The sequence below is a fragment of the Harmonia axyridis genome, chromosome 2 (genome assembly GCF_914767665.1).
Source record: "Harmonia axyridis chromosome 2, icHarAxyr1.1, whole genome shotgun sequence".
In the NCBI taxonomy this organism is placed as follows: Eukaryota; Metazoa; Arthropoda; class Insecta; order Coleoptera; family Coccinellidae; genus Harmonia; species Harmonia axyridis.
In genome coordinates this window covers 5,594,192-5,622,078 of record NC_059502.1, presented here as the reverse complement: position 1 = coordinate 5,622,078, position 27,887 = coordinate 5,594,192, and the positions used below count along the sequence as shown (strand labels likewise).

Sequence of the window (27,887 nt, the reverse complement as noted above, 5' to 3'; positions counted from 1 at the left end):
AGAAAGAAAAAATGCTTTGTCAAATTAGTGGAATTTATAATTCAATTGAATAAACATAATAAAATGTACAGAAGAATATATACATAAAAATAAGTAATATATAAGTAATCTTATATGTGAATCATTATTCATTGCATAGATTTCTTAGTTTTTGATTTTTTGTATTCACTTAACAAACACATTTCTTTCAAGTCATCATCATATCTTCTGTTGAATTTATTAACAAAGTTTGCTTTCAACTCATTAGCAAAAATAATATGAGCATCTTTGGAAAGGTATCGTTTTGATTCACATATCAATCTTGAGATATTTGTTCTATTGGTAGCCTCGATGGGTCTTCCTTTGCAAAAACAGTTGGGAACTTTACGCCTAAATATTTTGCACTTCAAAGAATTGATTTTAGCCTTCATTCTTTCAATTCTCTGGTTGGTTAAGGGGCTCAGCTTACTACCACTACGTTTGGGGGTGGCCGAACTGCTACTTGCTTCTGTAAAACCTTCTGATTCCATTGTAACATCTAGAAAAAAGAAAAACAATTTCATCTTATTGCATTTAACACTAATTTGAATTGATAATTTCATTCAACAACTTCAAGTAACTAGACTTACAAATATGATTTGCATTCATGTGTCCTCTTTTCAAAAATTTATATTTCAACCGTCTATGACAAATTCATCTTCATCAACTTCGATACTAGAACTAGAAGAATTAGAATACATATCAATTTTGTTCATTCTTGCATACATATTCTGAGTAGGTGTAAAATCTACGCAGTTACCATCTTTTTTCACACACTGAGACGTTAATAAACAACCATTGATTGTATTAGTTATTAACTTATTTCTTGATTTTGTTTTAACCAAGTTTATTTTACTGAAGACTCTTTCGCATTCAGCATTTGAGTGTGGAAGGGATAATATATTCAGTACGAACTGTGACAATTTCTGGAATTCAAATACACCCATTTCATTTGTATATTTTTGGAGTTTTCCCCAGAATATGTCAATGTCCTCGTTGATGTCTATTTTTTTTTCTTCATCAGCAGTAAAACGGTAATCTGGCAGCAACCTCCACTGTTCATCGATTAGTTGACCTTCACTACTGTCATAAAAACGTGTCATATTTTGGAGCAAATGAGCTAATGATGGGAACTGCTGGTATATCTGAAGAAACTGCATTTTTAGGCACAAATATCTGCAATTTTGGCAAAATAAAATTGTCGAAATCATACCATTTTCTAATTTCTACACAGAGACATGAGTAGAAAAGCTGGCATCTTTCAAAAAACATTTCTAATAACTGAGGCATTTCTGAAATAATGGGCTTAGAAATTTCATTCATTACATCTATGCCAACATAAACATTTTTCTTTGGTAAAAACCAAGTTTTGTTAGACGGATCTATTTCAGATATTGTAGTTTTTGTTACGTATTGTCTTTCCATGTAGCATAATAGAACATTTCTATAAGCTTCCTCCATCATTTTATGCAAATACGGCAGTACTACCTTATTTGACTGAAAATTTTGATTCAAATTTGATATTTTCGGTAAATTATAATTGAGATGATTTTTACAGGTTGTTATTTTACATGAACATAGAATGTTGTGCTATTACACAGAAATAAAACTTCTTTTTATCGATACATTACAATTTCAAAAGCCACTATTACAATGAGCTCAAAAAAAAAAATCGCAATTGAAATTACGAAATTACCGTATTTTGGCGTACGGTAGCCCCTTCGGACCGTATACCGTATTTGGCATCAATTTACCGTACAAATACGGTAATTACCGTACGGTTGGCAACGCTGGAATGAAGAGAGACGTTAACAGATGATTTTTACAGGTTGTTATTTTACATGAACATAGAATGTTGTGCTATTACACAAAAATAAAACTTCTTTTTATCGATACATTACAATTTCAAAAGCCACTATTACAATGAGCTCAAAAAAAAAAATCGCAATTGAAATTACGAAATTACCGTATTTTGGCGTACGGTAGCCCCTTCGGACCGTATACCGTATTTGGCATCAATTTACCGTACAAATACGGTAATTACCGTACGGTTGGCAACGCTGATTTGCAGCTAATGTCACACCTGTTAACCATGGAATAGAATAAACTCATAGGCCATAGACCTTTGATATTAGGTCTATGTCATAGGCAAAGGAATTCTCTATGAAATAACCAACCTAACCTAACAATCTAATTAATCTAACAATAAATTAAAGAAAGTCTTTATTCAAATCAAAGGTATCCACTGTCTTGATTGCCTTTGAAAATTTTTTATTATAATAACGAAATTACGAAAGAACCTACGTAATAGTTAACGTATACGATTGTTTCATTTTCACACTTTCTTTTTATGAAAATTTGAAATACTTTCAATTAATTATTTTACTGCCATATGTATCGTTTCGAAATGAAAGTGGAGGCATGTGATATTGATAAGTAAGTACCTTGATTGTATATCATATTTTAGTGAGAACATGTTTTCTTGGACTCAAGAGTGATCTAATTGATCCCTGGTGCCTTGAGCAGGACTCAAGGTTGCGAGTACCTGACCAATTAACTTCAGATGAGAATGAAGAGATTTCTCAAATTAATTGCTAATTAACTTATCACCAACAAGATTTGTTTTCATGAAAGGGGGATCGATATTAAAAACTGTGTGTAACTTTATGTGAGGGTGTTGTAATATTGTTTTCTAGGAAAGAATGAAAGATAAAGATGAATTTGTCAATATCTGACTTAGTTAGATCCATATTTATAATTCTCAATATGTATAATTGAAATCATGTGGGGCCCAAATTATTAGAATATCAATATTTTAATTATATTAACATTATCAATATTTCATTTGTTTCAGAACTTTTGAGTGTTCAGAGTCGGAGAAAGATTTCAAGACTTATTTAGAAAAAAAAGAAGATGTTGATATTTCCGAACAATTCATAGATGATAAAGGAGTTCATGATAGGACACTATACTTGAAAAATATTGATAAAAGTGACTTGAAACATTCATCTGAACATAATGGTTTTCAAGATGATTCTTTGAAGACAGAAGAATCTCCACAATTTCATGCTGAATCTTATCAATCAAACATAACGGGACATAAATGTCAGCTATGTAATTATACTACAAATCTGAGGGAGAATCTGAAGGTGCATATAAATTCTGTTCATTCAAATTTGAAGCCACATAAGTGTCCCCTGTGTGATTATGCTACTAATCGTAAAGTGAATCTCAGACTACATACAAATTCTGTTCATTTAAAATTGAAGGAGCATACTTGTCACCTGTGTGATTTTGCTGCAAATCAGAAAGGACATCTCAAACAACATATAATTTCAGTTCATTCGAATTTGAAAGAGCATAAGTGTCACCTGTGTGATTATGGTTCGAATAGAAAACTTCAGCTCAAAAAACATGTAAATTCAGTCCATTTCAACCTGAACGAATATCATTGTCACATGTGTGGTTATGCTACAAATCATAAAGTGCATCTTGAACAACATATGAATTCTATTCACATAAATTTGAAGGAACACAAGTGTCACCTGTGTGATTATGCTACAAATCGTAAAGAGAATCTCAAACAACATATAAATTCAGTTCATTTAAAATTGTATGAATATAAATGTCACCTGTGTGATTATGGTACTAATCGAAATGTGCATCTCAATCAACATATAGATTCAGTTCATTTGAATTTGAAGGAATACAAGTGTCACCTGTGTGATTACGCTTCAAGTCAGAAGATGCATCTCAGAAAACACATTGATTCTATTCATTCTAATTTGAAGGAACATAAGTGTCACCTGTGTGATTATGCTACAAATTGGAAAGTGAATCTCAAACAACATATAAGTTCAGTTCATTTAAATTTGAAGGAATACAAGTGTCACCTATGTGATTATGCTGCAAATTTGAAATCGCATCTCAATCAACATATTGATTCTATTCATTCTAATTTGAAGGAACATAAATGTCACCTGTGTGATTATGCTTCAAATCAGAAATCTACTCTAAAACGACATATAAATGCTGTGCATTTGAATCTGAAGAAACATAACTGGTCCAACACAACAAGTTGTAAAATGGAACAAAGCAACGTATAGATTCCATTTATTGCAAAGAACAAGACTTTGAGAACAATCAGAAAATGTTGCTAGAATATTAAATATACTCATAAGATCACCTTCAAAATATATTTGCAGGTTAGCACTCTGTGTTAGCTAGGATTTCTTTTATAGTTCAGTGACAGTGTTCAAAAGGGAGCTCAAAAGTTTTTACCTTTGCATCAGAATACTATCTTATTTGCGCATAGTACCTTAATTGCCTTTGAATTCGATTATAATATTATTTCTCTTCCTATCAATAATATTCATATGTATGCTATGTAAATCAACTTTGTATAATTTGGAGTTTAGAATAATACCATTTTTTTGTTAATTTCAAATTAAAATTAGTGTTGTACCTCTGATTACACTTCCTTTCAAAATTGAACCATCAACGAACCTAGTGCGCATTTAGGCAGCATCAAATAACACGTAAAAAGTATAAGTTGAATGTCTTATGTTTCAATTCCGGTGTTCGTTCAGTCAAATCAATTAACCTAATTAATGTTTCTCAACTTTTAACTTGTTCGCAATATTCCATTGTGTATAACTGGTATGGAGAAAATTAAGGATAGTCCCAAATGATTACTTAACATTACAAAACTGTTAAAATCATATGTTGGAGCTTGTGCAAGTTAGGAGAATCATTTGTGTTTGGTATAGGTTTTGTTACTGTTTCATCGTATGGAAAATAATTTTATATGTATTTTCGCTGTGTACTTGAGTATGTGATAATAAAACTAAATGGTTTGTACTTCAAGTACATATACAGGGTGTTTCATACTGGACAAATAAACATATATAGTCATGTAGAGACACCGGGAGAATCATTTTTGCCTTATGACATATACCTCGTTTTCAAAGAGTAAGAGAGATACAGGGTGAGCAATATCATTTCTGAGCAATATTCTATTGAGTCAGTTATTTATAACCTTCGAAGTTACGATTTCTGGTCGCATCAGAATATTTTTGAGAGACGAAATTTCAAAATGGCGTAAAATCTGCAACGTTCTTGATTTTTTTCGGTTTCTCAATTGGATTTCATTTTCTGAATGAACTCATTTTTTTAAGAATTTATCTGAAGAAAATTTCCGTGTGAGTTTTATTAAGATTAAATATATATGAAAAGGCTAAGCGTTATATTCTACATTTACATTTATAAGATATCAATTTCTTTAAAAGTTTAATTCAAAAAATTCGTATATAGAACACAACTCCTGACTGTTAAATCCATAAAGATCATAAAATCTCCAAACTCTCCACATAAAACTAACACATTAATGAATTTATCATTAACACCACATTATTTCCGAAAAAATAACTCAACGACATCAATTTTCATTTATATTTCGATTTTCGAAGGGGGACGGGGTTTACATTAAATTGAATTCTCCAAATCCAGAACAGTAGAACGCAGTAAATGTTCCAATGATTAATTCCAATCGATGCTTTAACTTTAAACTTTGAAGCACGCCAATGAACTAAGAAACTCGTTCGGATATAATCGGCAATTCTGATATAGGAATGTTGGCAACCAATTTCACACTGGTTAGTCATAGAACATAGAATAATGAAATAATCAAAATTCAAATTAACCTTATTCTCTTATAGAATACCTATTATTTTATACTCATGTTGGTGTTTACCGAATACCAATGAATTTACGGAATAGTAAGTTTCAATTTCACCCTTTTTTTTATAAAATTATGAAGAGTTCAAGTTTTTTAACGGTATACTCATTCAACCATTTGTCAGTTATGTTTGAACTCACTGAATTCCAAAATTTTCTCTTGTCACATATTCGTTCGATATAATCATTTAAACTCTTCGAATTATTATTGTAGGAAGGATATGTATCCCTTCAAAATGGAAATGGTGGCAAATGAAATTGATAAGTGAGTATATAATATTTTAATAAGAATATGTTTCCTTCAACTCCAGAATCATCCGACGCCGTCAAATTTAGTTGGAAATTGTGAAGATAAATCATATAATCCCCAATTATTACCATGACCTATCACACTTACACTTGACAATAATCAAGGATTATTCTTTCTTTTACAAGAAGACTCATATAATTGATCTATGGTTTTTATTCTTCATCACATTCAGCCTGTAATAATCTAAGTAAAAGAATAGGAAATATATTTCGTAATCGCCAGAATCTTCTGGTGGTTGCAGAAGCTATGTGGATGAATTTAGTCATTCAACGAATGGTGTTAAGTTTAGATGAAGCAGATATTATTATTCTTCAAGGCAAGTCTATCACTAATGAAAGATATATGTGATGTGATGAATGATTTGTTTATTGATTATGGACATTACTTGCTTCTCTTGTTGTAAATGATCCTGACATAAATATAATTAATAATATTTAGAACTTCATATTTTCAAGTCCAAAATTTCTATACTTTTAAATACTTCCTCTTGGTTTCAGTTCAGAAAAAAATCTCAATACTTCCTATGAGAAGGGGAAGAGATTCGAATATAAAATGTTTATTAAAATTGAAAACTGATTATAACTTTATGGATATTATTTTTTAAAACAGGAAAAAAAATTTCTTTATGAACTTAACATTCTCATAGTTTTATTTATTCCAGAACTATTGAGTGTTCAGCTTTTGAAGATGACTTCAAGACTCATCTAGAAAAAATGGAAGATGTTGATATTTCTGAACATTTCATTGAGGAAAATGTAGTTCATGACAGGACATTGTACCTGAAAAATACTAATGTAAATGACTTGAGATATCCATCAGAACATAATGGTTTTCATAATTCTTCAAAAACGGAAGAATCACCTCAATTTCATGAAGAATTTTCTAAATTGAAGAAACATGAGTGTAACCTATGTGATTATGCTACAAATCAAAAAGGGCATCTCAAACAACACATGAACTCTATTCATTTAAATTTGAAGGAACATAAGTGTCACCTGTGTGATTATGCTACAAATCGTAAATGGCAACTCAATCAGCACATTAGTAGCATTCACATGAAACTTAAGAAACATAAGTGTCATCTGTGTGATTACGCTGCAAATTTAAAAAATCAACTGAAAGAACATCTAAATTCAGTCCACTACAATTCGAAGCAACATGTGTGTCACCTGTGTGAGTTCGCTACAAATAGGAAATTGAATCTCGAAAGACACATAAAATTAGTCCATGTAGAATCTGTTCAATTAAATTTGAAGGAACATAAATGTAACCTCTGTGATTATGCTACAAATCAGAAGGGACATCTCAATGCACACATGAATTCTGTTCATTTAAATTTGAAGGAACATAAATGTAACCTGTGTGATTATGCTACAGTTCATAAAAGACATCTCAATGAACACATAAATTCTGTTCACTTAAAAATGAAGGATCATAAATGTCACCTCTGTGATTATGCTACAAGTTGGAAAGCATATCTCAAACAACATATAAATTCAGTTCATTTAAAATTGTATGAACATAAATGTCACCTGTGTGATTATGGTACTAATAGATATTTGAATCTCAAACATCATATAGATTCCATTCATGTAAATTTCAAAGAATATAACTGTAACCTGTGTGATTATTCTACAAATCAGAAGGGACATCTCAATGAACACATGAATTCTGTTCATTCAAATTTGGAGAAACATAAATGTAACCTGTGTGATTATGCTACAATTCATAAAAGATATCTCAATCTACACATAAATTCTGTTCACTTAAAAATGAAGAATCATAAGTGTCACCTGTGCGATTATGCCGCAAATCAGAGAGGGCATCTCAGAAAACATATAAATTCAGTTCATTTTAAATTGTATGAACATAAATGTCATCTGTGTGATTTTGGTACAAATCAGAAAGGGAATCTCAAACGACATATTGATTTCATGCATTAAAAATTGAAGAAACATAATTGATCAATATTAATTAACGCTACATATTGGGAAATAGAATCGAAACAACTTCCTTTTATTTAATGTTATCTCAAAGAAAAATGAGTGTCATCTGGTGATTACACTTTGTTTTAGAAGTGAGTTCAGAAGAAGGTTTAGTGAAAATAAACCAAGCTGTTCGTTTGAATATGGAGCTTAAATGTAATGTGAGTATACCACAAATCAGAAAATAACATTAAAACATCATATACATTTTAAACATTGTAATTTAAGCAAAATTTGTGAATATATTACAAATCAAAAAAGGGTATTAAATGTTTTTATTCTATTATGAATCAATTCTGTTTTCTCCCTTTCAAATGTCTTAGAGATAAATACCCATCTCTCTGAATAAAGTTCTAAATGTTCTCTTTATGGTCATTTAAAATGCTTGAAATATTATTCAAATCATTAAATTTGGTCTGAACTATGGAAATAAAGTGAGATTGTATAGAAATTGTTATTATTATCAATTATTATAACTTTGTATTGTGATGAGCTTTCATTTGAGCCTTTTCTATCAATATAAAATTGTTCATTGGAAATTTCATCAGAATAACTTGACATTCAAATGAAAATATATAGGATTTGCACCACTAATAATATGTATTCACCTTTTTCTGTCATTATTTTTAATTTTATATTATTGTACTTTGATTAAACAAAAACTATTTCGATCTAATATCATTGTACCATATAATGGATTCACTGCTAAGTCCTTGAATAAACATGATGTAGTTCAAATTACATGGTTAGAACCATTGGAATCGAGCAATCAATTTTGACTAAATCAACTTTTCATCTTAATATTTACACTTTATCAAGGCAAGTGTGTTTAGTCGAATGAAGATGATCAGTTTGGGTAGAGAATATTGGGAATTTACAGTAACTTTGAAAAATGAATAAAATCTAATATATAATTTGGATATGTACCTTGTGATGTCTTTTATTTGATGAGTATACAATACATATAGTTTTTGAATAATAATTGGATAATCATATTGTCAAGTTGTGTCGTATAGCAAACAATTATCATACCTTACTTTATTTGACTGCTAACTGTAAGTATATATAATATTTTATTTATTTAATCATATTATAAACTATTTTTGAACATTATATGGTGTTTTTATTATTGTTGTTTTAAACTTATAACTAATGTATTTATGTTTTGAAAAATTATGCTTCAACATTTGATTAGAAGTGAAAAATTCAAACAACCAATAAGCCTTTGATCAAGAGTCGTTCATTTTTTCATCTCCAAAACGGCTCATTCATTCATTTGGGGACCCATGTTCATATGGAATTTTTTACTTATTTTGAAGTCTATAATTATTAGCACCCAAAATATTGAAACTCAGGAGGTTTCTAAAATGAAACATTACTGTCATATTATTATATATACCATTATGAAATCATGAGTAGAATTGATGAATGATTCACTTTGTTTTGAATGAAAAGAGCTGAACTCATTAAAAAACTACTCATCCCAAAATTTATAATAAAAACATTCGTCGTAGGCCCCTCCCCTCCCCTGTATAACATATCATTCAACATTCCAATATTCAATTATAATCGATATTTTAAAATGTTAATAAATAATAAATAAATTGGTCTCAAAACAAGAAATTCGGGTAAAATCGGTAATTTAATTCTGGCATAGAAACCATCGACCTAAAATATTTATGTTATTATAGGTCTATGGTTTAACCACAGAATGATTGGAATATATAGACCATAGAATCCTAAGCAAATCATGCTGAGGCCATTATTGTCAGAATCAATCACGCCCATGAGTCTCTATGATCTACAGAGCAGGTTCTAAGCATAGAAATATGATATAATATATTATAATTTTATTATATTTCTATGGTTCCAAGGTACTGTCGCTCTAATTTTCACTCTCGTATCACTTCGAGTTAGATCCTGTATAGTTCAACTGTGTTTGTTATATTAAATTCTGCATCCTGGGTGTTATTTCTTACATTAGAAGCTTTAGATAATTTAACATATATTATTTCAAAATGAAAGTGGAAGCAAGTGAAATGAATGAGTAAGTACCTTGTTATAAATATATGGATACATTATACAAGGTGTTTCATAATAAATGTTTTACCCTCTAAAATCAACAATTTTCGAACTACAGGGTGTTGACACTGAAAAGAAATATCGTTTTTCGCGAATATTTTTTTTTTCGCTTTCGTAAGCATTTTCTAATCATAATAAACTATATTTTATGTGGAATTTTTTCTTTTAACTGTTAATTGGTGAAAGTTTTAAAAGAATGTTGGGAGTTTTTCTCCCCGAGTACGGTTTTTGAGACGCCCAATTGAACCGCCAATGTTTTCCACACAAAAAAGGTACTTCTAGTCCTACGCTCTAAAGTTGATCGTTTTCGAGGAAAATCAACTTTTATCACCTCTACTCTGTTATCTGTGACTTTTATGTTGAAAAACATCGTCTTTACTGATAACCTTTTTTTTAAACGTGGAAAACCACAGGTTAAAAATTTAAAATTATTTCCTGAACAATACTTTCGAAAGATGTTTTCAGTACTATAAAAGGTTCTGGAGATATTCGCAAAGAACGATTTCATTTTTCAATTTCAACACCCTGCATTTCGAAAATGGTGCATTTTAGAGGGTAAGTTAAAACGATTTTTTTTCAATATTTTCGGACGAGCTATCACATCCTGAAGTCCTGCGCATAATATTATGAAACACTCTATATAAATATATAAAGTGAAACCTCTGATAAGCAGACACGTGGTTTTTGTGTGGTGTTTTGTTACAATATAATTGTTTTATTTGTTTCAGAATTATTGAATTTTCGAATTTTAAAGAAAACATTAAGACCCATTTAGAAAAAACCGAAGATGTTGATATATCCGAACAATTCATAGATGAGAATGGCGTTCATGAGAGGACAATATACTTGGAAAATATTGAACATGAATTAAGATATCCATCTAAACAAAATGGTTTTCATGATGATTCTTTACAAATAGAAGAATTGCCCCAATGTCATAAAGAATCTTTCCATCTCAATATGAAGAAACAAAAGTGTCACCTATGTGATTTTGCTGCAAATCTCAAAACGGAGCTCAAGAGACATTGCGATTCGGTTCATTCAAATGAGAAGAAACATAAGTGTCACCTGTGTGGTTATGCTACAAATCATAAAGTACATCTTGAACAACATATGAATTCTATTCACATAAATTTGAAGGAACACAAGTGTCACCTGTGTGATTTTGCTACAAATCGTAAAATGATTCTCAAACGACATGTAGAATCCGTTCATTTGAAATTGAAGCAAATTAAGTGTCACTTGTGTGATTATGCTACAAATCGGAAAGATGTTCTCAAACGACATATAGAATCAGTTCATTTGAATTTCAAAGAACATAAGTGTCTCCTGTGTGATTATGCTGCAAATCAGAAAATGGAGATCAAGAGACATTTCGATTCGGTTCATTTAAAATTGAAGAAACATAAGTGTCATATGTGTGATTATGCCGCAAATTCTAAAAAATGTGTTGAATGGCATAAAGAATCAGTCCATTTTAAATTGAGGAAACATAAATGTCACCTGTGTGATTATGCTGCAAATCTGAAAATGAGTCTCGAGAGACATTTAGTTTCGGTTCATTTAAATTTGAAAGAACATAAGTGTCACCTGTGTGATTATGCTGCAAATCTCAAAAAAAATCTCAAAGATCATATAGAATCAGTTCATTTAAAATTGAAGGAACATAATTGTCTTCAGTGTGATTTTGCTACAAATAGGTTTTATTTTCTCAAACGACATGTACAATCAGTTCATTTGAAATTGAAGGAACATAAGTGTCATCTGTGTGATTATGCTGCAAATCTGAAAATGAATCTCAAGAGACATTTAGTTTCGGTTCATTTAAATTTGAAAGAACATAAGTGTCACCTGTGTGATTATGCTGCAAATTTCAAAAAAAATCTCAAAGATCATATAGAATCAGTTCATTTAAAATTGAAGGAACATAAGTGTCATCTGTGTGATTATGCTGCAAATCAGAAAGTGCATCTCGAAAAACATTTGAATTCAGTTCATTTGAATTTGAAGCCACATAAGTGTCACATGTGATTATGCTGCAAATCGGAAAATGTATCTTCAGCAACATTTAGATTTTGTTCATTTAAATTCGAAGAAAGAAGTATCACCTGTGTAATTATACTACAAATCGGAGAGGGATTCTCAAACCCCAAATTTAAGAAATAAGACACTAATGGCTCAAAGTTTTCCATTATATGCGAGCGTACGTGCATTCAACACTATACCAGAAAATATAGTTGCTACTGATAGTACTAAAACAAAAATTCATCCCAAGCTCAAACAATACATGGAAACTTTGGAATGAGGAAAACCTACTTGTTTATTTTGATAAATATTTAAATTTATTTTTTTATATATTGTTTACTTGATGTTTATGTTATTTCATTTTCAAATGTAAACTAAATCTTTTATATATTGTCAATAAAGACCTATTATTGTTATTTTTATTATTTTTATAAGTGCCACCTGCATTAATATGCTGCAAATCGGAAATTGGATCCCTAAAAAAAAATTAAATTCGAAGAATCCTAGGTTAATTGTAACAATGTTAATCGTACGAACAAATACTGTTATCCATTTGGAAATTGAATGAGGTCTTATCAATAGTAAGTATTGCCGTGTTAGCAATTCATAATATTCTAATTTCTTTATGTTGAAATGTTAGATTTAGAATGTAATGATCGTAAAATAAGTAGTTTAAAGAAAAGATATTTTGTTCTATGAATAATATGTCAATCATATATTTCTATGTATGTAAAAGTCAGTCCCATGTAAAAAAATAACTATTGAGAAAAAAAATAAAGTTTAAGTTTATCGTTCTATGAAGTTGGAGGATTTATTGACTAGAAACCCAATTAATATAAAATAAAACCCTTAATATTCATCACTTTAAACCTCCAGCATATAATACTAAGTTCATATAATACTGAGGCCATATTTGTCAGAATCAATCAGAAATAATACAAACTGTTGTCAAATCCCTTACCTAATCCCTCTATCTATCCCTTAAAGCTTAGAACATTAATAATCTATCTATCTATATTCTAAGCCTTAAAGTATAGAATAAACTCTATTATTCTCTATTTTATGTTCTAAGATCTATCCAAGTTTATTATTCTATGATTATAGTGTACATATAAGTCTATGGCTTAATCACAAATTGATTGGACCATAGACATATAATATAATAATATTCATAGATAAGTATTTAAATTTAACTAACCTTATTATCTTGAATGTATTGATAATTGATACTGTATTGTCTCTGATTCTACTTTATTTTAAATTAAATTCGAACTTAAATTCACAAAAGAACCTACTTATATCCTCCTTTATATCCTACTTATATCCTCGTAACAGTAAGTTCATGTTTCTCGTATCCTCATTTATTCCATTATTCCTATTTGTCAGTTAAGCTTGAATGCGCTGATATTCCAAAATCTAGTTAACCATTCCTGTCATTTTGATTCCATTATGTTTTATATACTTTTCAAATTATGATTGTAGGAAATCTTAAAAAGCGACGTACATAGGAGTAGTTTTATATGTACCCATTCAAAATGGAAGTGGAAGCAAATGAAAATGATCAGTAAGTACCTACATTTCTCAATTCTATATAATATTAGTAAGAACATGTTTTCTTCAACCCAAGAGTCATCCGATTGAATTTCGCTGAAAGTGAATACGTTAATCATGACCTGTCACACGTACACCTGACATTACTCAAGGTTTAAAGTTCGTAACTGGCTAGAAAAATTTGTTTTGAAGACTCATAGAATTGAGCTTTGGTTTCAACTTTTAATCGCATTCAGCATGTTGTAATGGAAGTGGAATAATACAACAAAAATAACAATAATAAAAAATTCGTTGATTGAAGTAAGAAATCCATTTTGAAATCATCAGAGTTTTCTGTTGATGGCTAGAAGCATATGTATATGCTCAATCATTTAACAAATAGTGTTAAAAGTTTGTACCAGATAGTATTATTCTTCAAGACAAGTCCATCACTGAGGAAATTGAGCAGCTTGCAACTTTGGTTAATCTTTGAATCAATTGCCTAACAGCCGTTACATCACTGCAATATAAAGATGGAGATAATTAAAAAAATTCTTTATACTATGATATTACGTTCTGGTACAATGCATTCGAAGATACTATTTAGAAAGCCAGCAAACTATCCAACTGAGGCATTGTAAGCACAAGTAATTGATTTGATCTTTACGTTTGTTAAAATGATACCTATCAAAAGTAATGTGAAATAGTTAAGATGTGGAAGGAATAAATAAGGTCTTCCTCTTTCCATAAGCTCCTTCAGGTTTTAACTTTATCCCCTCAGATTTAAAATCTCCACTAAGTTATCATTCCTAGAAGGGCATATCCATACATTTTGGATATTGGGAAATGACATTGGAGCCAGCCTATACATACATAGGTTGTTCTCTCTTCACTAGTTTCTCTGCTTTAAAATAAGTTGTGTTCCTTTTTTATTCTGGGTACATTCCGGTTTATGTTTGGTGGGTGCTACATGACAGGTGTTTCTGCTTGAATATCATGAAAAATTTTCATTTCACACTCGAGATTTTAATTGAGCTCATATGGACTGATTTTGAAATGTTTTTTTTTATTAATTAGTATTGATCTATTATATTTTATTTAATAAATTTTTGGTACTTTATATACTTACTAAATGAAATATTGGAATGGAAAAAAAAACTAAATAAAGTGATTGTAATGATTTCATAAAAATTTAGGTGAAATCATTTTTTTTACCAATATTTATTTCAGACCTCAAATCAGTTATAAAACTGAAAATGAGGCCTTTAAATACAGGTATAAATGAATGTAACATATTTGGCATTTTCTTAGTTTATTGTAAAATGAAATATGCGAAATTTTTACTGTATTACCTTGAAATGTTCGTTGTTTGAATGCTTGCAACTTGCAATAGATTCTGTTACATAACTCAAGTTTTCAACTCTATGTGCCTGATTCAAGTGACCAGGCAAAAAGATATGCATCTGAACATGAGCATATCTTTTGGTCACTTGAATCAGTTAACGCAATTAAATAGATAAGGATGGCCTAAGATATCAATATATTTATTTATAAGCAGAACCCACCATATTGAACATAAGTCTCACAAGATTTAAAACTTAATTTTGTAAAGGTCAAATCTTCTACATTCATCTTACTTCCTTCTGGTTTCAGTTCTGAACAAAATTCTTAATACTTTCTAGGAAAAGGGAAAGAGATTTAAATGAAGTTAAGTTTTTATTTCATTGTTTGTTTAGAGGGAAAAGGATCGATCATTGTATATTTTAATTTTATTAAATTTGTAAAAACCTGGGTAGGAGTTTTGTTGCCAAATAAGCCAAACCACCCCTAGAAATTAGTCTTTAGAGTCTCATGGGCAATTGTAACGTTACAAAATATCTATTAAAATTGAAAACTGAGTATAATTTTATGAGAGGTAATTTTTTTGTACAAGAGGATAAAAGATTTCTTTATGAATTAAACATTATCATAGTTCCATTTATTTCAGAATGATTGAGTGTTCAGCTTTTGAAGGTGACTTCAAGATTCATCTAGGAAAAATGGAAGATGTTGATATTTCCGAACATTTCATTGATGAAAATGCAGTTTATGACAGGACATTGTACTTGGAAAATATCCATGTAAACAACTTGGAATATCTATCTGAACATAAAGGTTTTCCTAATTCTTTAAAACCGAAAGAATCAACCCAAATTCATGAAGAATTCTTTAATTTGAAAATGGAAAAACATGATTGTAACCTATGTGATTACGCTACAACTCTGAAAAATAATCTCAAACAACATATACTTTCTATTCATCCAAATCTGAAGGCACATAAGTGTAGCCTATGTGATTATGCTGCGAACCAGAAAGTGATTCTCAAACGACATATTGATTCAGTTCATTTAAAATTGAAGAAACATAAGTGTCACTTTTGTGATTATGCTGGAACTGTGAAAGATAATCTTCAAAAACACATAAAGTCAGTCCATGTAAATTTGAAGAAACATAAGTGTCAACTGTGTGATTATTCTGCAAATTATAAAGCGCATATCAATCAACACATGAGGTCAGTTCACTCGAATTTGAAGGAACATAAATGTAACCTCTGTGATTATGCTACAAATCAGAAGGGACATCTCAATGCACACATGAATTTTAATCATTTAAATTTGAAGGAACATAAATTTAACCTGTGTGATTATGCTACAAATAGGAAATTGACTCTCAAAAAACGTATGAAATCAGTCCATGTAAATTTAAAGAAACATAAGTGTCAACTGTGTGATTATGCTGCAAAGTATAAAGCTCATATCAATCAACACATGAAGTCAGTTCACTCGAATTTGAAGGAACATAAATGTAACCTCTGTGATTATGCTACAAATCAGAAGGGACATCTCAACGCACACCTGAATTCTATTCATTCAAATTTGAGGGAGCATAAATGTAACCTGTGTGATTATGCTACAAATAGGAAAGTGACTCTTGAAAAACACATAAAATCTATTCACGTTAATTTGAGAGAACATAAATGTCAACTGTGTGATTATGCTGCAAATCATAAAGTGCATCTCAATCAACACATGAGTTCTGTACACTTGAATTTGAAGGAACATAAATGTAACCAGTGTGATTATGCTACAAATAAGAAATGGATTCTCGAACAACACATAAAATCATTCCATGTAAATTTGAAAGAACACAAGTGTCAAATGTGTGATTATGCAACAAATCATAAAAGATATCTCAATGACCACATGAATTCTGTTCATTTGAATTTGAAGGAAAATGAGTGTCACCTGTGTGATTATGCTACAGCTCATAAATCACATCTCAATCAACACATGAATTCTGTTCACTTAAAAATAAAGAATCATATGTGTCACCTCTGTGATTTTGCTACAAGTCAGAAACCAAGTCTCAAACGACATATAAATTCAATTCATTTAAAATTGTATGAACATAAATGTCACCTATGTGACTATGGTACTAGTCGATATATGAATCTCAAACAACATATAGAATCTGTTCATATAAATTTCAAAGAATATAAATGTAATCTCTGTGATTATGCTACAAATCAGAAGGGACATCTCAATGAACACATGAATTCTGTTCATTTGAATTTGAAGAAATATAAATGTAACCTGTGTGATTATGCTACAGTTCATAAAAGATATCTTCCTCGACACATGAATTCTGTTCACTTGAAAATTAAGGATCAGAAGTGTCACCTCTGTGATTATGCTGCAAATCAGAGAGGGAATCTCAAACGACATATAGCTTCAGTTCATTAAAATTGAAGGAGCATAAGTGTCTATTTTCCAGACAGGGTAAGCTCTACATAATATAAATGGATTTGGAGGAAAGTAATTGTCACCTTAAGGTTATTATGAAATAATATCCATTTAAAATGTTCGAAATATTGTTCAAATAACAATAAAGTTTGTTCTAAATACAGAAATAAAATTAGATTGCATAAAGCTTGTTAGTATGTTCAATTCACTAATAATGTGGTAAGCTTTCATTTAATAAATAAATTCATTAAAATCCTTAATTTCAAATTTATTTTAAATCAGTTAATTTTAATGTCTCCATATCAAAATAGCTGTATTATGAATTATAATTAATTTAAACGGTATGTCCATTTAAACAATTTTTAATAATCAAGAATATGATATATCAAAATCCCCGAAGTTACCCAGCAAAGACATTTCTGGAAATATCTCTGGTATCACATGAAATGTCTGAAACAGAATTGGGGGCATGCTGTGTAATAAACCTGTCTTTTTGAGGGTATATATTTGTCAATGGAAGAGCGACTTTCCACTAACTATAAAAAAATGGTATTATTATAATATTCCTCAGAATGAGCAATTTAGCAAATTTGGGAAGTGAAAAATAATACTTTTGTTTTAACAACAATAAGTTGAGTAATGTTAAGACTTTTTTTTCCCAAACTACTTTGCAGTTTTTTCTTGACTTTTAATTTCGCACTTTTCCCTTCTGAATGTTTTTCTTGTGACTATTAATTTGAAAGTGAAAAAGTTGCAAACTGTTTTTAGATATCTAATGAATAATTTGTGCAAAGATTCTCGGCTTGGAACTGTCAAATATATGTTCCTCCATTCAGTATTCTTTATTCCTTATGTACCTTCCAATAAAACAGAACAACCTATTGTCCTAAATGTAAGAGTGAGATGCTTAATGTGATCCAAGGCACAACATAGTTTTGATTGGTTCAACATATTGAACCACTTAATATTATTCTGTCATTGGTTAAATTCAAACTTGCAAGCAAGAAATCATTCTTGCTCCCATCGACCTTTCTCTCTTTGATGTTAGAGTCACTGTCCTGTCTGATGATATGGTTTCAGTTCTATATAGGTAAAGGAAGTAATCGTTGCTTTAAAACTTAGAATGTTGATAGAAGGAACGGTAAGTAAACATTTGTGCTCGATCCCAAATACAAGAGAGAGGGAAGTTTATTGTCGCCAATCACAATCGAGCTAGCTTCGGCTAGCTCGAATCCATAGGCGTGTAGAATCTTGATTTGATTGTTGAATGTGAATCCTTTTTGATAACTTCACAAGAGCTAAATCATTAAACTGAGAAAAACCTTTTTGATGCACGAAAGAATTTTCATAAAATCACTTTGGCTAGCGACGGCTCTGCGCTACAGTATTTACAAATAAGAATGGTGTTAGTGTTACTTCATTATTTCTTCTTGATTTCAAGTACCACATAGAGATTTGTTTGTAAAAAATTCAGAAGAGTTGACGTCTAATATGTCTAGGAATTATTTTCAAATAGTTTAAGTTTGAATAATGTATCGATAATTCGAACTTTATTGAAGTTTGTGATTGATTCCAAGCCACTCAGATTCGTTATTAAATAAATCGACAGACTTATCTTGAAAATTCAATAATTTGTTTTATTACTATTGAAAAGATTCCTCACATCCTCCTGTAAAACGTATTTAAATCCAATCATTGCTTCAAAAGATTAAATCTTCGATGTATGCCACTGGGTCCAATGGCATTGCCGGCACAATGTTCACACTGCTTAATCATAGACTTAAAAATAACAGTTGTCATCATGTTGTCATAGATTCGAAAAATAGATAACCTAACTTAATCTTAAGCTTTTATTGTGAAAACTGAAAAGTTTTTTTTATAGTTTATGTATAAATAAAACTAAATAACAAAGGAACATGCGGAATAGGTAGTTTTATTTATACCCTTTATTTTGATGATATTATGAACATCTCAAGTTTCCTAACGGAATACACATTTTGATTTATTCAAGTTGGAATGTTCTGAGATTCTCATTTCTTCACCTATTCATTCCATTATATTTTTTTAAACGGTTTATTATTGTAGGAATTTTTAAGAAGCGACGTACATAGAAGAAGTGATGTTTTATGTATCCATATCTATCCAAAATGGAAGTCGAGTCAAATGAAATGGATAAGTAAGTATCTTAATTGTTTGAAATATTTTATTGAGAACATTTTTTTGTCGATTCAAAATTCACCTAATGTGATTGGATTTAAATAAAACTATGTTCTATATCTAATACCTACATTTGTTAGTATATTTCTATTCAATTTTGGACGATAAAGTATCACCATTCTTATTTTAAATACCCTAGGGCAGAGCCACCCTAACAGAAGTCGAAAAATTAATATTGGCTATTTGGGGTTCTTACAGAGAGATGAAAACATTGAAGGCATCTGTTTTTGAAAAATATTGATAATAACATAGGGGAAATATTCATTAACAAAAATAACAACTTCAAACCAGTACAAAATAAAAATTGAATTCGTTTTAGTATTGCTTACTAGAAGCTAAGTATAATATGGAGTATCTCAGGGTACCTTTTCTGTTTCTTGTACATGTCTATTCCTTACCAGTCTTAGATGTTATTTATTTTGGTGATTGGAAATTGAAAGAAAGTATTATCTCAGTGAGAGATAATACTCAAGAAAAAGTAATTTTCAGAAAGCTAGCAGAATATCCAACTGAGCCATTTGATGCTGAACATTGAGGGTGATTCCATGCAACAAGAACCGTTTGCTTTCAAACCAAATACAAAATTAGATCTTCACAGTTCTGAGAAAAGTAGAAGGAATAAACAAGGTCCTTTTTGTAAAGCTTGAGTATTAATAATAATAATTCGTTCATATCACGTTACAAGTACATGGCGAACAACAATCAAATAATGCAAAAATCAATTGAAAAGCCAGCATTAGTAAAAACAAAACTTCAAAGCAACACCTGACAGGGTTATATCATAGACATAGGATAGAATATTGTACTTATGTCTATTGGTTAGACTTCAAAGTGATGTCATACGCTATGATTAATCTTTCAGATAACATGGCCAATAACTATTAGTTGTTCTTTAATACTTTCAACTATCCTATTCACTTACTTGACTAAATTGGATATCACAGTCAGAATCATCAGATGCATAATTCTCACAATATCTAGAAATTCATTTGTTGGAGGTCAAATCTTTTACTTTCATATTACTTTCTTCCATTTTCAATTTCGAAGTAAATTTTTATCAATACTCTATAAAACAGGGAAATTAGTTAAATAAGAGTACCTCTATTAATATTGTAAACTGAGTGTAACTTTATATGAGGTTATCCTCACTTTTTTTTGTAGAAGATAAAAAAATTCATTTGTGAATTTTGCAATATCTGACTTAGTTACATAAAAATATGTACTTAATTCAATTTTTGCCTCCAAATCAATTGAATATTAATATTACAATTGAATGTATTTTAAAACATGGTATTATTTGTTTCAGAACTACCGAGTGTTCAGAGTTTGAAGATGACTTTAAAAAGATTCGTTTTGAAAAAATGGAAGATGTTGATATTTCAGAACAATTTATTGATAAGAATGATGTCCATAAGAGAACAGCATACTTAGAAAATATTGATGAAAATGACTTGGAGCATCCATCCGAGTATAATGGTTTTCATGATGATTTTTTTAAAACATTAAAATCTCCCAATATTCATAAAGAATCTCATTCGAATATAAAGCTACATAAGTGTCACCTATGTGATTACGCTACATATGTGAAAGGGAATCTGAAATTACATATGAACTCAATACATGTGAAATTGAAGGAACACAAGTGTCACAAATGTGATTATACTACATATTTGAAAATATCTCTCAAAATACATATAAATTCAGTCCATTTAAAGTTGAAGGAGCACAAGTGTCACCTGTGTGATTATGCTACAAATCGCAAAGATAGTCTCAAATCACATATAGATGCCGTTCATTTGAATTTGAAGGAACATAAGTGTCACCTGTGTGATTTTGCTACTAGTCAGAGAGTAAATCTCAAACAACATATTAATTCAGTTCATTTCAAATTGAAGGAACACAAGTGTCACATGTGTGATTATGCTGCAAGTAACAAAGTGAATCTCCAAATACATATAAATTCAGTTCATTTCAATTTGAAGGAGCACAAGTGTCTACTGTGTGATTATGCTACATATTCAAAAAAAGAAGTCAAGAAACATATAAATGCTGTCCATTTAAATTTGAAGGAACATAAGTGTCACCTGTGTGATTATGCTACTAGTCAGAAAAGCAATCTCAAAACACATATAAATTCAATTCATTTCAATTTGAAGAAGCACAAGTGTCTCACGTGTGATTATGCTACAAATGTGAAAGTAAATCTCAAAAAACACATAGATGCTGTTCATTTTAAATTGAAGGAACATGAGTGTCACCTGTGTGATTTTGCTACTAATCAGAAAGGAAATCTCAAATCACACATAAATTCAGTTCATTTGAAATTGAAGGAACATAAGTGCCACTTGTGTGATTTAGTTACAAGTCGAAAAGTAAATCTCAAACGACATATACAGACAGCTCATTAGAAGAATACACCTACAGAGATATAACTCTTCATATTGCAAATTGAATTGAAATTTGAAGGAATGTAAATGTAGTGTTTATGCTTTGTTTTAGAAGTGAAGCACTTTGTTTGAATAAAAAGTGCCACAAGTGTCAACAATGTGATTACAGTGAAACAACATAAATACAAACAACTATAGAGATATTGCAAGTGTACAAAGTTAATGATTTATTATTGACTCATTGTATCTATAACCTTACTGAATATTATGATTGTTATAAGCATATCAGGTTAGGTAGTTGAATAATAGCTAGTATGTCAAATTTTCTATTCTATATTTATTGACTTGATCAATACATACTAACAATATGGCGTTATAAATTATTATATAGATTATTTGAATATGAAGCAACATTAGTATCATATTGAAAAGAGAAAAGATTCGATTTCATCTAAAAGGTTTCAATTTCATTTTCAAGCAAAACTGCTTTCTATCATTAAAAATATTGAAATGTTCCCCATCCGAAATGCTTGAAATATGATTCAAACAACAATAAAGTTTAGTCTATACAACAGTAAAAAACTTAGATTGTAAAGAGGTTGTTAGTATATTGCATTAATTAATTTGATGAATAAATTTATTTAAATCCTTCATTTGAAATTCATTTGAAACCAGTTAATTTAAATATACCATCACATCATAATAACTATACATATTATAAATTGTAATTGAATTAAATTGTATCCATGGCATTTGATCCATTTTCAAGAATATGAGATATCAAAATCCTTGAAATGAGCCAGCAAGGATTATTTTTGTAAATATCTCTGGTATAGTATATCCAAAGTTACTTGGAGAAAGCTGAATATTTCGATTATACAAGGGTTGTCCAAGTTTCTAGAAATTCTTTTGGGGCCAGTGAATTTATTGCCTAACAATACTTTCAAATGAACCCCGGTACTTAGCAGATCGCGGTATCTTCTTCAAAGGGACATCTATGGCCAAGCGTTTTTCTTTGGATATACTATAACCACAGACTAAGTAATAATCTGTGCACATGAAAATTGGGGGCGTTCTCTATAGATTATACTTTTATATTTATCTATGTCCCAAACAATCATTCGGATAAATTCGGTTATTCTGGCAATGGTCGATCACAGAATAATTAACCTAACCTAATACCATAGACAAATAAAATTCTCTCATTTCTCTATGCCTAGTTATTATTGTTGTGTGGTTTTGAGAGTGAAAAGTCCTACTTATAATTTATGTTTAAAACTAATTCACGAAGGACCCTACGGAGTAGTTAGTTTTATTTCACACTTTATTTTTATGGAATTATACTAATTTCAAATTTCTTAATGAAATACACATTCATCCTAATTTTGAATGCTCTGAGATTCCGAAAGCTATTTTCTCATTCCTTCACATGTCCATTCCGTAGTAGTTATTCAAACTTTTCGAATTATTATTGTAGCAATTCTTGAAAAGAACGTATATAGAAGGAGTGGTATTATATGTATCCATATCCATCCAAAATGGAAGTGGAGGCAAATGAAATTGATGAGTAAGTATCTCATGTAGTTGTACATATTTTTTTCGACTCAAAAGTCACCTGGAGGAAAATAGTTCTTTCTCAAACGTGCAATTATTAACTTTTGTTGTGAAGACTCATATAATTGATCTCTGATTCTGAATTCGTATCTTATTCAGCAAGTTCATCCAAGAAGATGAATACAACGTAATATTAATCACAGAAACTAGGAAATCATCAGGTTTTTAATTATATTCTGAAATCACTGGAATCTTCTGGTGATGATAGAAAGTGTGTACAAGTGTTGATCTAGCCTTGATTTTACCCTGGGGTAGGGGTAAGCTTTCTCCGCAGCGACTGTCTATTACCTATACATTCTATAAAAGGCGGAAATTAGTTGAACAAAAGTATCTCTATTAATATTGAGAAATGAGTATAACTTTATATGGGTGTATTCTAACTTTTTTTTGTAAAAGAGGATAAAAGAATTCTTTGTGAATTATGCAATATCTGAATTAGTTAAAATCGTTTTAACACATTCAAATATGTACTTAATTCAAATTGTGTGACACCCAAATCAATATAATACCAATATTATTATTGAAAGAAATTGTATCAACATTATCATGGTATCATTTGTTTCAGAAAGAAAGACTGTTCAGAGTTTGAAGATGATTTCAAGACTCATCCAGAAAAAATGGAAGATGTAGATATTTCTAAACAATTTATAGATGAGAATGGAATTCAGACTCGTCTAGGTAAAATGGAAGATGTTGATATTTCCGAACATTACATAGATGAAAATGGAGTTCATGACGGATTAGACCTGAAAAATATCAATGTAAACGATTTGAGGTATCCATCCGAACATATTGGTTTCCATGATAATCCTTCAAAAACGAAAGAATCATCCAAAATTCATGAAGAATTTCTTAATTCGAGAATGAAGATACATAGGTGTAACCTATGTGATTATACTACAAATCTGGAAAAGAATCTCGAACAACATATAAATTCTATACATCCAAATCTGAAGAAACATAAGTGTCACCTGTGTGATTATGCTACAAATCGCAAAGATAGTCTCAAATCACATATAGATGCTGTTCATTTGAATTTGAAGGAACATAAATGTCACCTGTGTGATTATGCTGCAAATCTGAAACAGCATCTTAATGGACACATTAATTCTGTTCATTTGAAATTAAAGAAACATAAGTGTCACTTTTGTGATTTTGCTGCAACTGAGAAAAAGAATCTTGAGCAGCACATAAATTCTATTCATTTAAATTTGAAGAAACATAAATGTCACCTGTGTGATTTTGCTACAAATCGAATATACTCTCTCAAAAGCCACATAAAGTCTGTTCATTTGAAATTGAAGGAACATAAGTGTCACCTGTGTGATTATGCTACAAATCATAAAGGGCATCTGAATGAACACATGAATACCATTCATTTAAATTTGAGGGAACATAAGTGTCACCTGTGTGATTATGCAACAACTCTAAAAGAACATATCAATAACCACATAAAGTCTGTTCATTTGAATCTGAAAAAACACCAGTGTAACCTTTGTGATTATGCTACAAATGAGAAAGGAAGTCTCAAGACACATATAAATTCTATTCATTTAAATTTGAGAGAACAAAAGTGTCACCTGTGTGATTATGCTACAAATTTGAAAAAAACTCTCAAACAACATATAGATGCAGTTCATTCAAATTTGAGGGAACACAAGTGTCACCTGTGTGATTTTGCTGCAAATCGCCGACTGAATCTCAAGACACATATAAATTCTGTTCATTTTAATTTGAAGGAACACAATTGTCACCTTTGTGATTTTGCTACAAATGAGAAAGGAACTCTCAAAAATCATATAAATGGTGTTCATTTGAATTTGAAGGAACATAAGTGTCACATGTGTGATTATGCTACAAATCGAAAAGAGCGTCTCAAAGGACACATAGACTCTGTTCATTTGAAATTGAAAGAACATAAATGTCACCTGTGTGATTATGCTGCAAATCATAAAAACGTACTCAAAAAACATATGAATTCTGTTCATTAAAATTTGAAGCAACACAAGTGTCACCTGTGAGATAATTTTGCAAATCAGAAAGTGAAACTCAAACAACATATGAATTTTGTTCATTCAAATTTGAAGAAACATAAGTGTCATCTGTGTGATTTTGCTTCGAATCACAAATTCTTTCTCAATCGACATATAAACGTTAATTTGAATTTAAAGAAACACAAGCAGCCCATATGTAATAACACTACAAATTATAAAACGGTATTAACCAACAAAGATTCAACTCTTTTCAATAGATATGATTATGTTAAAAATAATGAAATGTTATATTTTTTTAGATTTTTGTTTTTATAAATAAGTATTTTGATTATTTTCAAATGAAATTACATGATGCTATCATTTTGGACCTTATTTCCCATTATATAATACTAAATATGATTTTACCTTCATTTAAATCACATGATGAACTTATGGAGTTCCATAACTTCTATTTGTTCTGTATAAATGGTAACATTTTTTGATATTTGCTAGGAGTTATTTGTTATTTGATACTGCATGAATTCTAACACACATCCAGCAGTTAGTTTGAATTTGAAGGAGCATAAGTGAGTATGCTACAAATCAGAATATGGTACAAAAACATAAGATTCTATTAATCTACATTTGAAGCAACATAAGTTATTATTTAAGTCCTTGTAGAGCATTTTCATTGATTCTGAAGCAATACTGTTTTTACCAATCAATACAGTGTCGTAACCAGACATAAGCCTTGGGGGGGGATACAATTTTTTTTTTCAAATTTTCCTTCTTTTGAAGAAGTTTTCCAAAGAAGTTTGCTTACTCATAATAAGATTGTGATATATAAGGTTGTTACATATAATGGATATTCCTCCTGGGGGGGATATATCCCCTTATCCTCCCTTGGGTACGCCACTGAATCAATATATATTATGTAGGTAATGTGATAATTTAAAATGCTTGAAATATGATTCATACCACTATCAAGCATTGACGCATCAAAGCGGGCTGCGCTTGATCAATAAAGAAATATTTGTATTTTTATGTATTTATTTTTATTTATCAAAATCAAAACTATTGAGCCTGATAGATTTGTATATAGAACAAATTTATTCAACTGAAGAATACCTACTACAGTGACTTAATAAAATGGGCTTTACATTTTGAATGAATCTTAAAAATCAGGTAAAGGCAGAATATTAACAGAAAGTCGCCATATTTAGGCTCAGAAACCGTCAACCAATCAAAAACGTGACCACTCTTGTCGCCAGCAGTGGCGACGCCAGATTTCAAGAATAGGGCTGGTCAAGAAGGGGCCGGATTTTTTTTTGGGGGGTCAAAGTAAATCGAAATTATAGTTCTGCTAATCTTTTAGCCTCAGCATGTCAAATTTTAGGGGGGAGGGCAGCAAAATTTTAGGGGGGGCCCGTGCTTCGATCTAGATGAAAATTTTGATTTAGATGTAAAATGGCAAATTGAAGCTTTTTGTGAAATTTTATGTTAATCGCAAAACCAAAACTATAGATTACTCAATATTTCCATGACCACTAAAGAAAATTCAAGACCCTGTTTTACGTATACAATTATGTGATCTCCAAGAGTTGAATTGTTTTATAAGAATATTAATTATCTTTGGCTTATATCATATATTCAATAAATAACCTCATTGAACAAATATACGTAGATATTACTGAAACGTGTCAAGTTGCTATAATATCCTACCTCTCCCCTTATTTTCATATGTTCTGTTTCCTCTATAAATCCAGGGATATTTATGGGAAGACTGATCACTTCCGAGGGTTCCAGACAAAGTATCCACTTACGGAAAAATGTAGATGTAGGTATCCTCACTATTTCAGGCATAGCATTCTTCAGCTTAACTGAATCAGTCTGACAGCGTATCATCTAGGGAACCTTCATCTATTGCAGACAGATGCGTTTGTTTTTTGTATTCAACGTATTTGAAACAGGATGTAGAACACAGCTGGGAGAATTCATTGACAATATTTACTAGTTCTAATCAATTTCGCTCAATAAGGTCTATAATTCCTCAACATTATGTTTTTGATTTTGTAGTTGAGATAGGTAATTTGTAATTTAAAATTTAAACAGCTCCTTCTGGGTGTTGCAGTTTCTTTGTCAGTTAGTATACTATTTGTTTTATCTATACATTTTATATTTGATCCATATTCCTAAAATTTCATCTTTGTGTTGTTTTTTCTTATATT

The 27,887-nt window shown here is 30.3% G+C and overlaps 6 protein-coding genes across 12 annotated transcripts; 5 read left to right on the top strand and 1 right to left on the bottom strand.

The window, feature by feature from the left end:
• Positions 1–113: 113 nt before the first annotated feature.
• LOC123672511 lies at positions 114–1,582 on the bottom strand. 4 transcript variants are annotated; one of them, XM_045606626.1, is made up of 3 exons: positions 745–1,582; positions 609–699; positions 114–517 (listed from the first exon to the last, which is right to left on the bottom strand). In XM_045606626.1, the coding sequence occupies exons 2-3, from the start codon at positions 625–627 to the stop codon at positions 129–131; spliced, it is 408 nt and encodes a 135-aa protein (XP_045462582.1). In that variant the 5' UTR covers positions 628–699; positions 745–1,582; the 3' UTR covers positions 114–128. The 4 variants fall into 4 exon arrangements, with proteins under 4 accessions (XP_045462582.1, XP_045462583.1, XP_045462581.1 ...); XM_045606627.1 differs by having other exon boundaries at positions 779–1,582; XM_045606625.1 differs by having other exon boundaries at positions 609–693; positions 745–1,580.
• Positions 1,583–2,152: 570 nt separating this feature from the next.
• Positions 2,153–12,572, top strand: LOC123672508 (zinc finger Y-chromosomal protein 1-like). Its single transcript, XM_045606618.1, has 4 exons — positions 2,153–2,258; positions 2,356–2,454; positions 2,873–3,476; positions 11,200–12,572. The coding sequence occupies exons 2-4, from the start codon at positions 2,411–2,413 to the stop codon at positions 12,160–12,162; spliced, it is 1,611 nt and encodes a 536-aa protein (XP_045462574.1). The 5' UTR covers positions 2,153–2,258; positions 2,356–2,410; the 3' UTR covers positions 12,163–12,572.
• Positions 5,695–9,162, top strand: LOC123672509 (zinc finger Y-chromosomal protein 1-like). Of its 2 annotated transcripts, XM_045606619.1 has the most exons (3): positions 5,695–5,795; positions 5,969–6,019; positions 6,726–9,162. In XM_045606619.1, exons 2-3 carry the CDS (start codon positions 5,976–5,978, stop codon positions 8,005–8,007), a joined length of 1,326 nt encoding a protein of 441 aa, XP_045462575.1. In that variant the 5' UTR covers positions 5,695–5,795; positions 5,969–5,975; the 3' UTR covers positions 8,008–9,162. The 2 variants fall into 2 exon arrangements, with proteins under 2 accessions (XP_045462575.1, XP_045462576.1); XM_045606620.1 differs by having other exon boundaries at positions 5,727–6,019.
• Positions 12,573–13,321: 749 nt separating the features above from the next.
• On the top strand, positions 13,322–17,655 carry LOC123672507 (zinc finger protein 808-like). Of its 2 annotated transcripts, XM_045606616.1 has the most exons (3): positions 13,340–13,490; positions 13,639–13,720; positions 15,674–17,655. In XM_045606616.1, the coding sequence occupies exons 2-3, from the start codon at positions 13,677–13,679 to the stop codon at positions 17,466–17,468; spliced, it is 1,839 nt and encodes a 612-aa protein (XP_045462572.1). In that variant the 5' UTR covers positions 13,340–13,490; positions 13,639–13,676; the 3' UTR covers positions 17,469–17,655. The 2 variants fall into 2 exon arrangements, with proteins under 2 accessions (XP_045462573.1, XP_045462572.1); XM_045606617.1 differs by having other exon boundaries at positions 13,322–13,720.
• Positions 17,656–18,848: 1,193 nt separating this feature from the next.
• On the top strand, positions 18,849–22,723 carry LOC123672510 (zinc finger autosomal protein-like). 2 transcript variants are annotated; one of them, XM_045606622.1, is made up of 4 exons: positions 18,854–19,395; positions 19,554–19,644; positions 20,175–20,312; positions 20,992–22,723. In XM_045606622.1, the coding sequence occupies exon 4, from the start codon at positions 21,047–21,049 to the stop codon at positions 22,091–22,093; it is 1,047 nt and encodes a 348-aa protein (XP_045462578.1). In that variant the 5' UTR covers positions 18,854–19,395; positions 19,554–19,644; positions 20,175–20,312; positions 20,992–21,046; the 3' UTR covers positions 22,094–22,723. The 2 variants fall into 2 exon arrangements, with proteins under 2 accessions (XP_045462577.1, XP_045462578.1); XM_045606621.1 differs by lacking the exon at positions 20,175–20,312 and having other exon boundaries at positions 18,849–19,395.
• A 453-nt stretch (positions 22,724–23,176) lies between these two features.
• Positions 23,177–26,703, top strand: LOC123672506 (zinc finger protein 64-like). The gene is made up of 2 exons (XM_045606615.1): positions 23,177–23,639; positions 24,252–26,703. Exons 1-2 carry the CDS (start codon positions 23,590–23,592, stop codon positions 25,675–25,677), a joined length of 1,476 nt encoding a protein of 491 aa, XP_045462571.1. The 5' UTR covers positions 23,177–23,589; the 3' UTR covers positions 25,678–26,703.
• Positions 26,704–27,887: the final 1,184 nt, after the last annotated feature.

Excerpts from the sequence above, each read along its gene's own strand:
- LOC123672508 (XM_045606618.1), top strand. The coding sequence starts at position 2,411 with ATGTATCGTTTCGAAATGAAAGTGGAGGCATGTGATATTGATAA. Across the intron at positions 2,455-2,872 it reads GAGGCATGTGATATTGATAA|AACTTTTGAGTGTTCAGAGT; the intron begins GTAAGTACCTTG and ends CATTTGTTTCAG. Across the intron at positions 3,477-11,199 it reads TGAACGAATATCATTGTCAC|CTGTGTGGTTATGCTACAAA; the intron begins ATGTGTGGTTAT and ends CATAAGTGTCAC.
- LOC123672509 (XM_045606619.1), top strand. The coding sequence starts at position 5,976 with ATGTATCCCTTCAAAATGGAAATGGTGGCAAATGAAATTGATAA. Across the intron at positions 6,020-6,725 it reads GTGGCAAATGAAATTGATAA|AACTATTGAGTGTTCAGCTT; the intron begins GTGAGTATATAA and ends TATTTATTCCAG.
- LOC123672507 (XM_045606617.1), top strand. The coding sequence starts at position 13,677 with ATGTACCCATTCAAAATGGAAGTGGAAGCAAATGAAAATGATCA. Across the intron at positions 13,721-15,673 it reads GAAGCAAATGAAAATGATCA|AATGATTGAGTGTTCAGCTT; the intron begins GTAAGTACCTAC and ends CATTTATTTCAG.
- LOC123672510 (XM_045606621.1), top strand. The coding sequence starts at position 19,595 with ATGTATCCATATCTATCCAAAATGGAAGTCGAGTCAAATGAAATGGAT. Across the intron at positions 19,645-20,991 it reads GAGTCAAATGAAATGGATAA|AACTACCGAGTGTTCAGAGT; the intron begins GTAAGTATCTTA and ends TATTTGTTTCAG.
- LOC123672506 (XM_045606615.1), top strand. The coding sequence starts at position 23,590 with ATGTATCCATATCCATCCAAAATGGAAGTGGAGGCAAATGAAATTGAT. Across the intron at positions 23,640-24,251 it reads GAGGCAAATGAAATTGATGA|AAAGAAAGACTGTTCAGAGT; the intron begins GTAAGTATCTCA and ends CATTTGTTTCAG.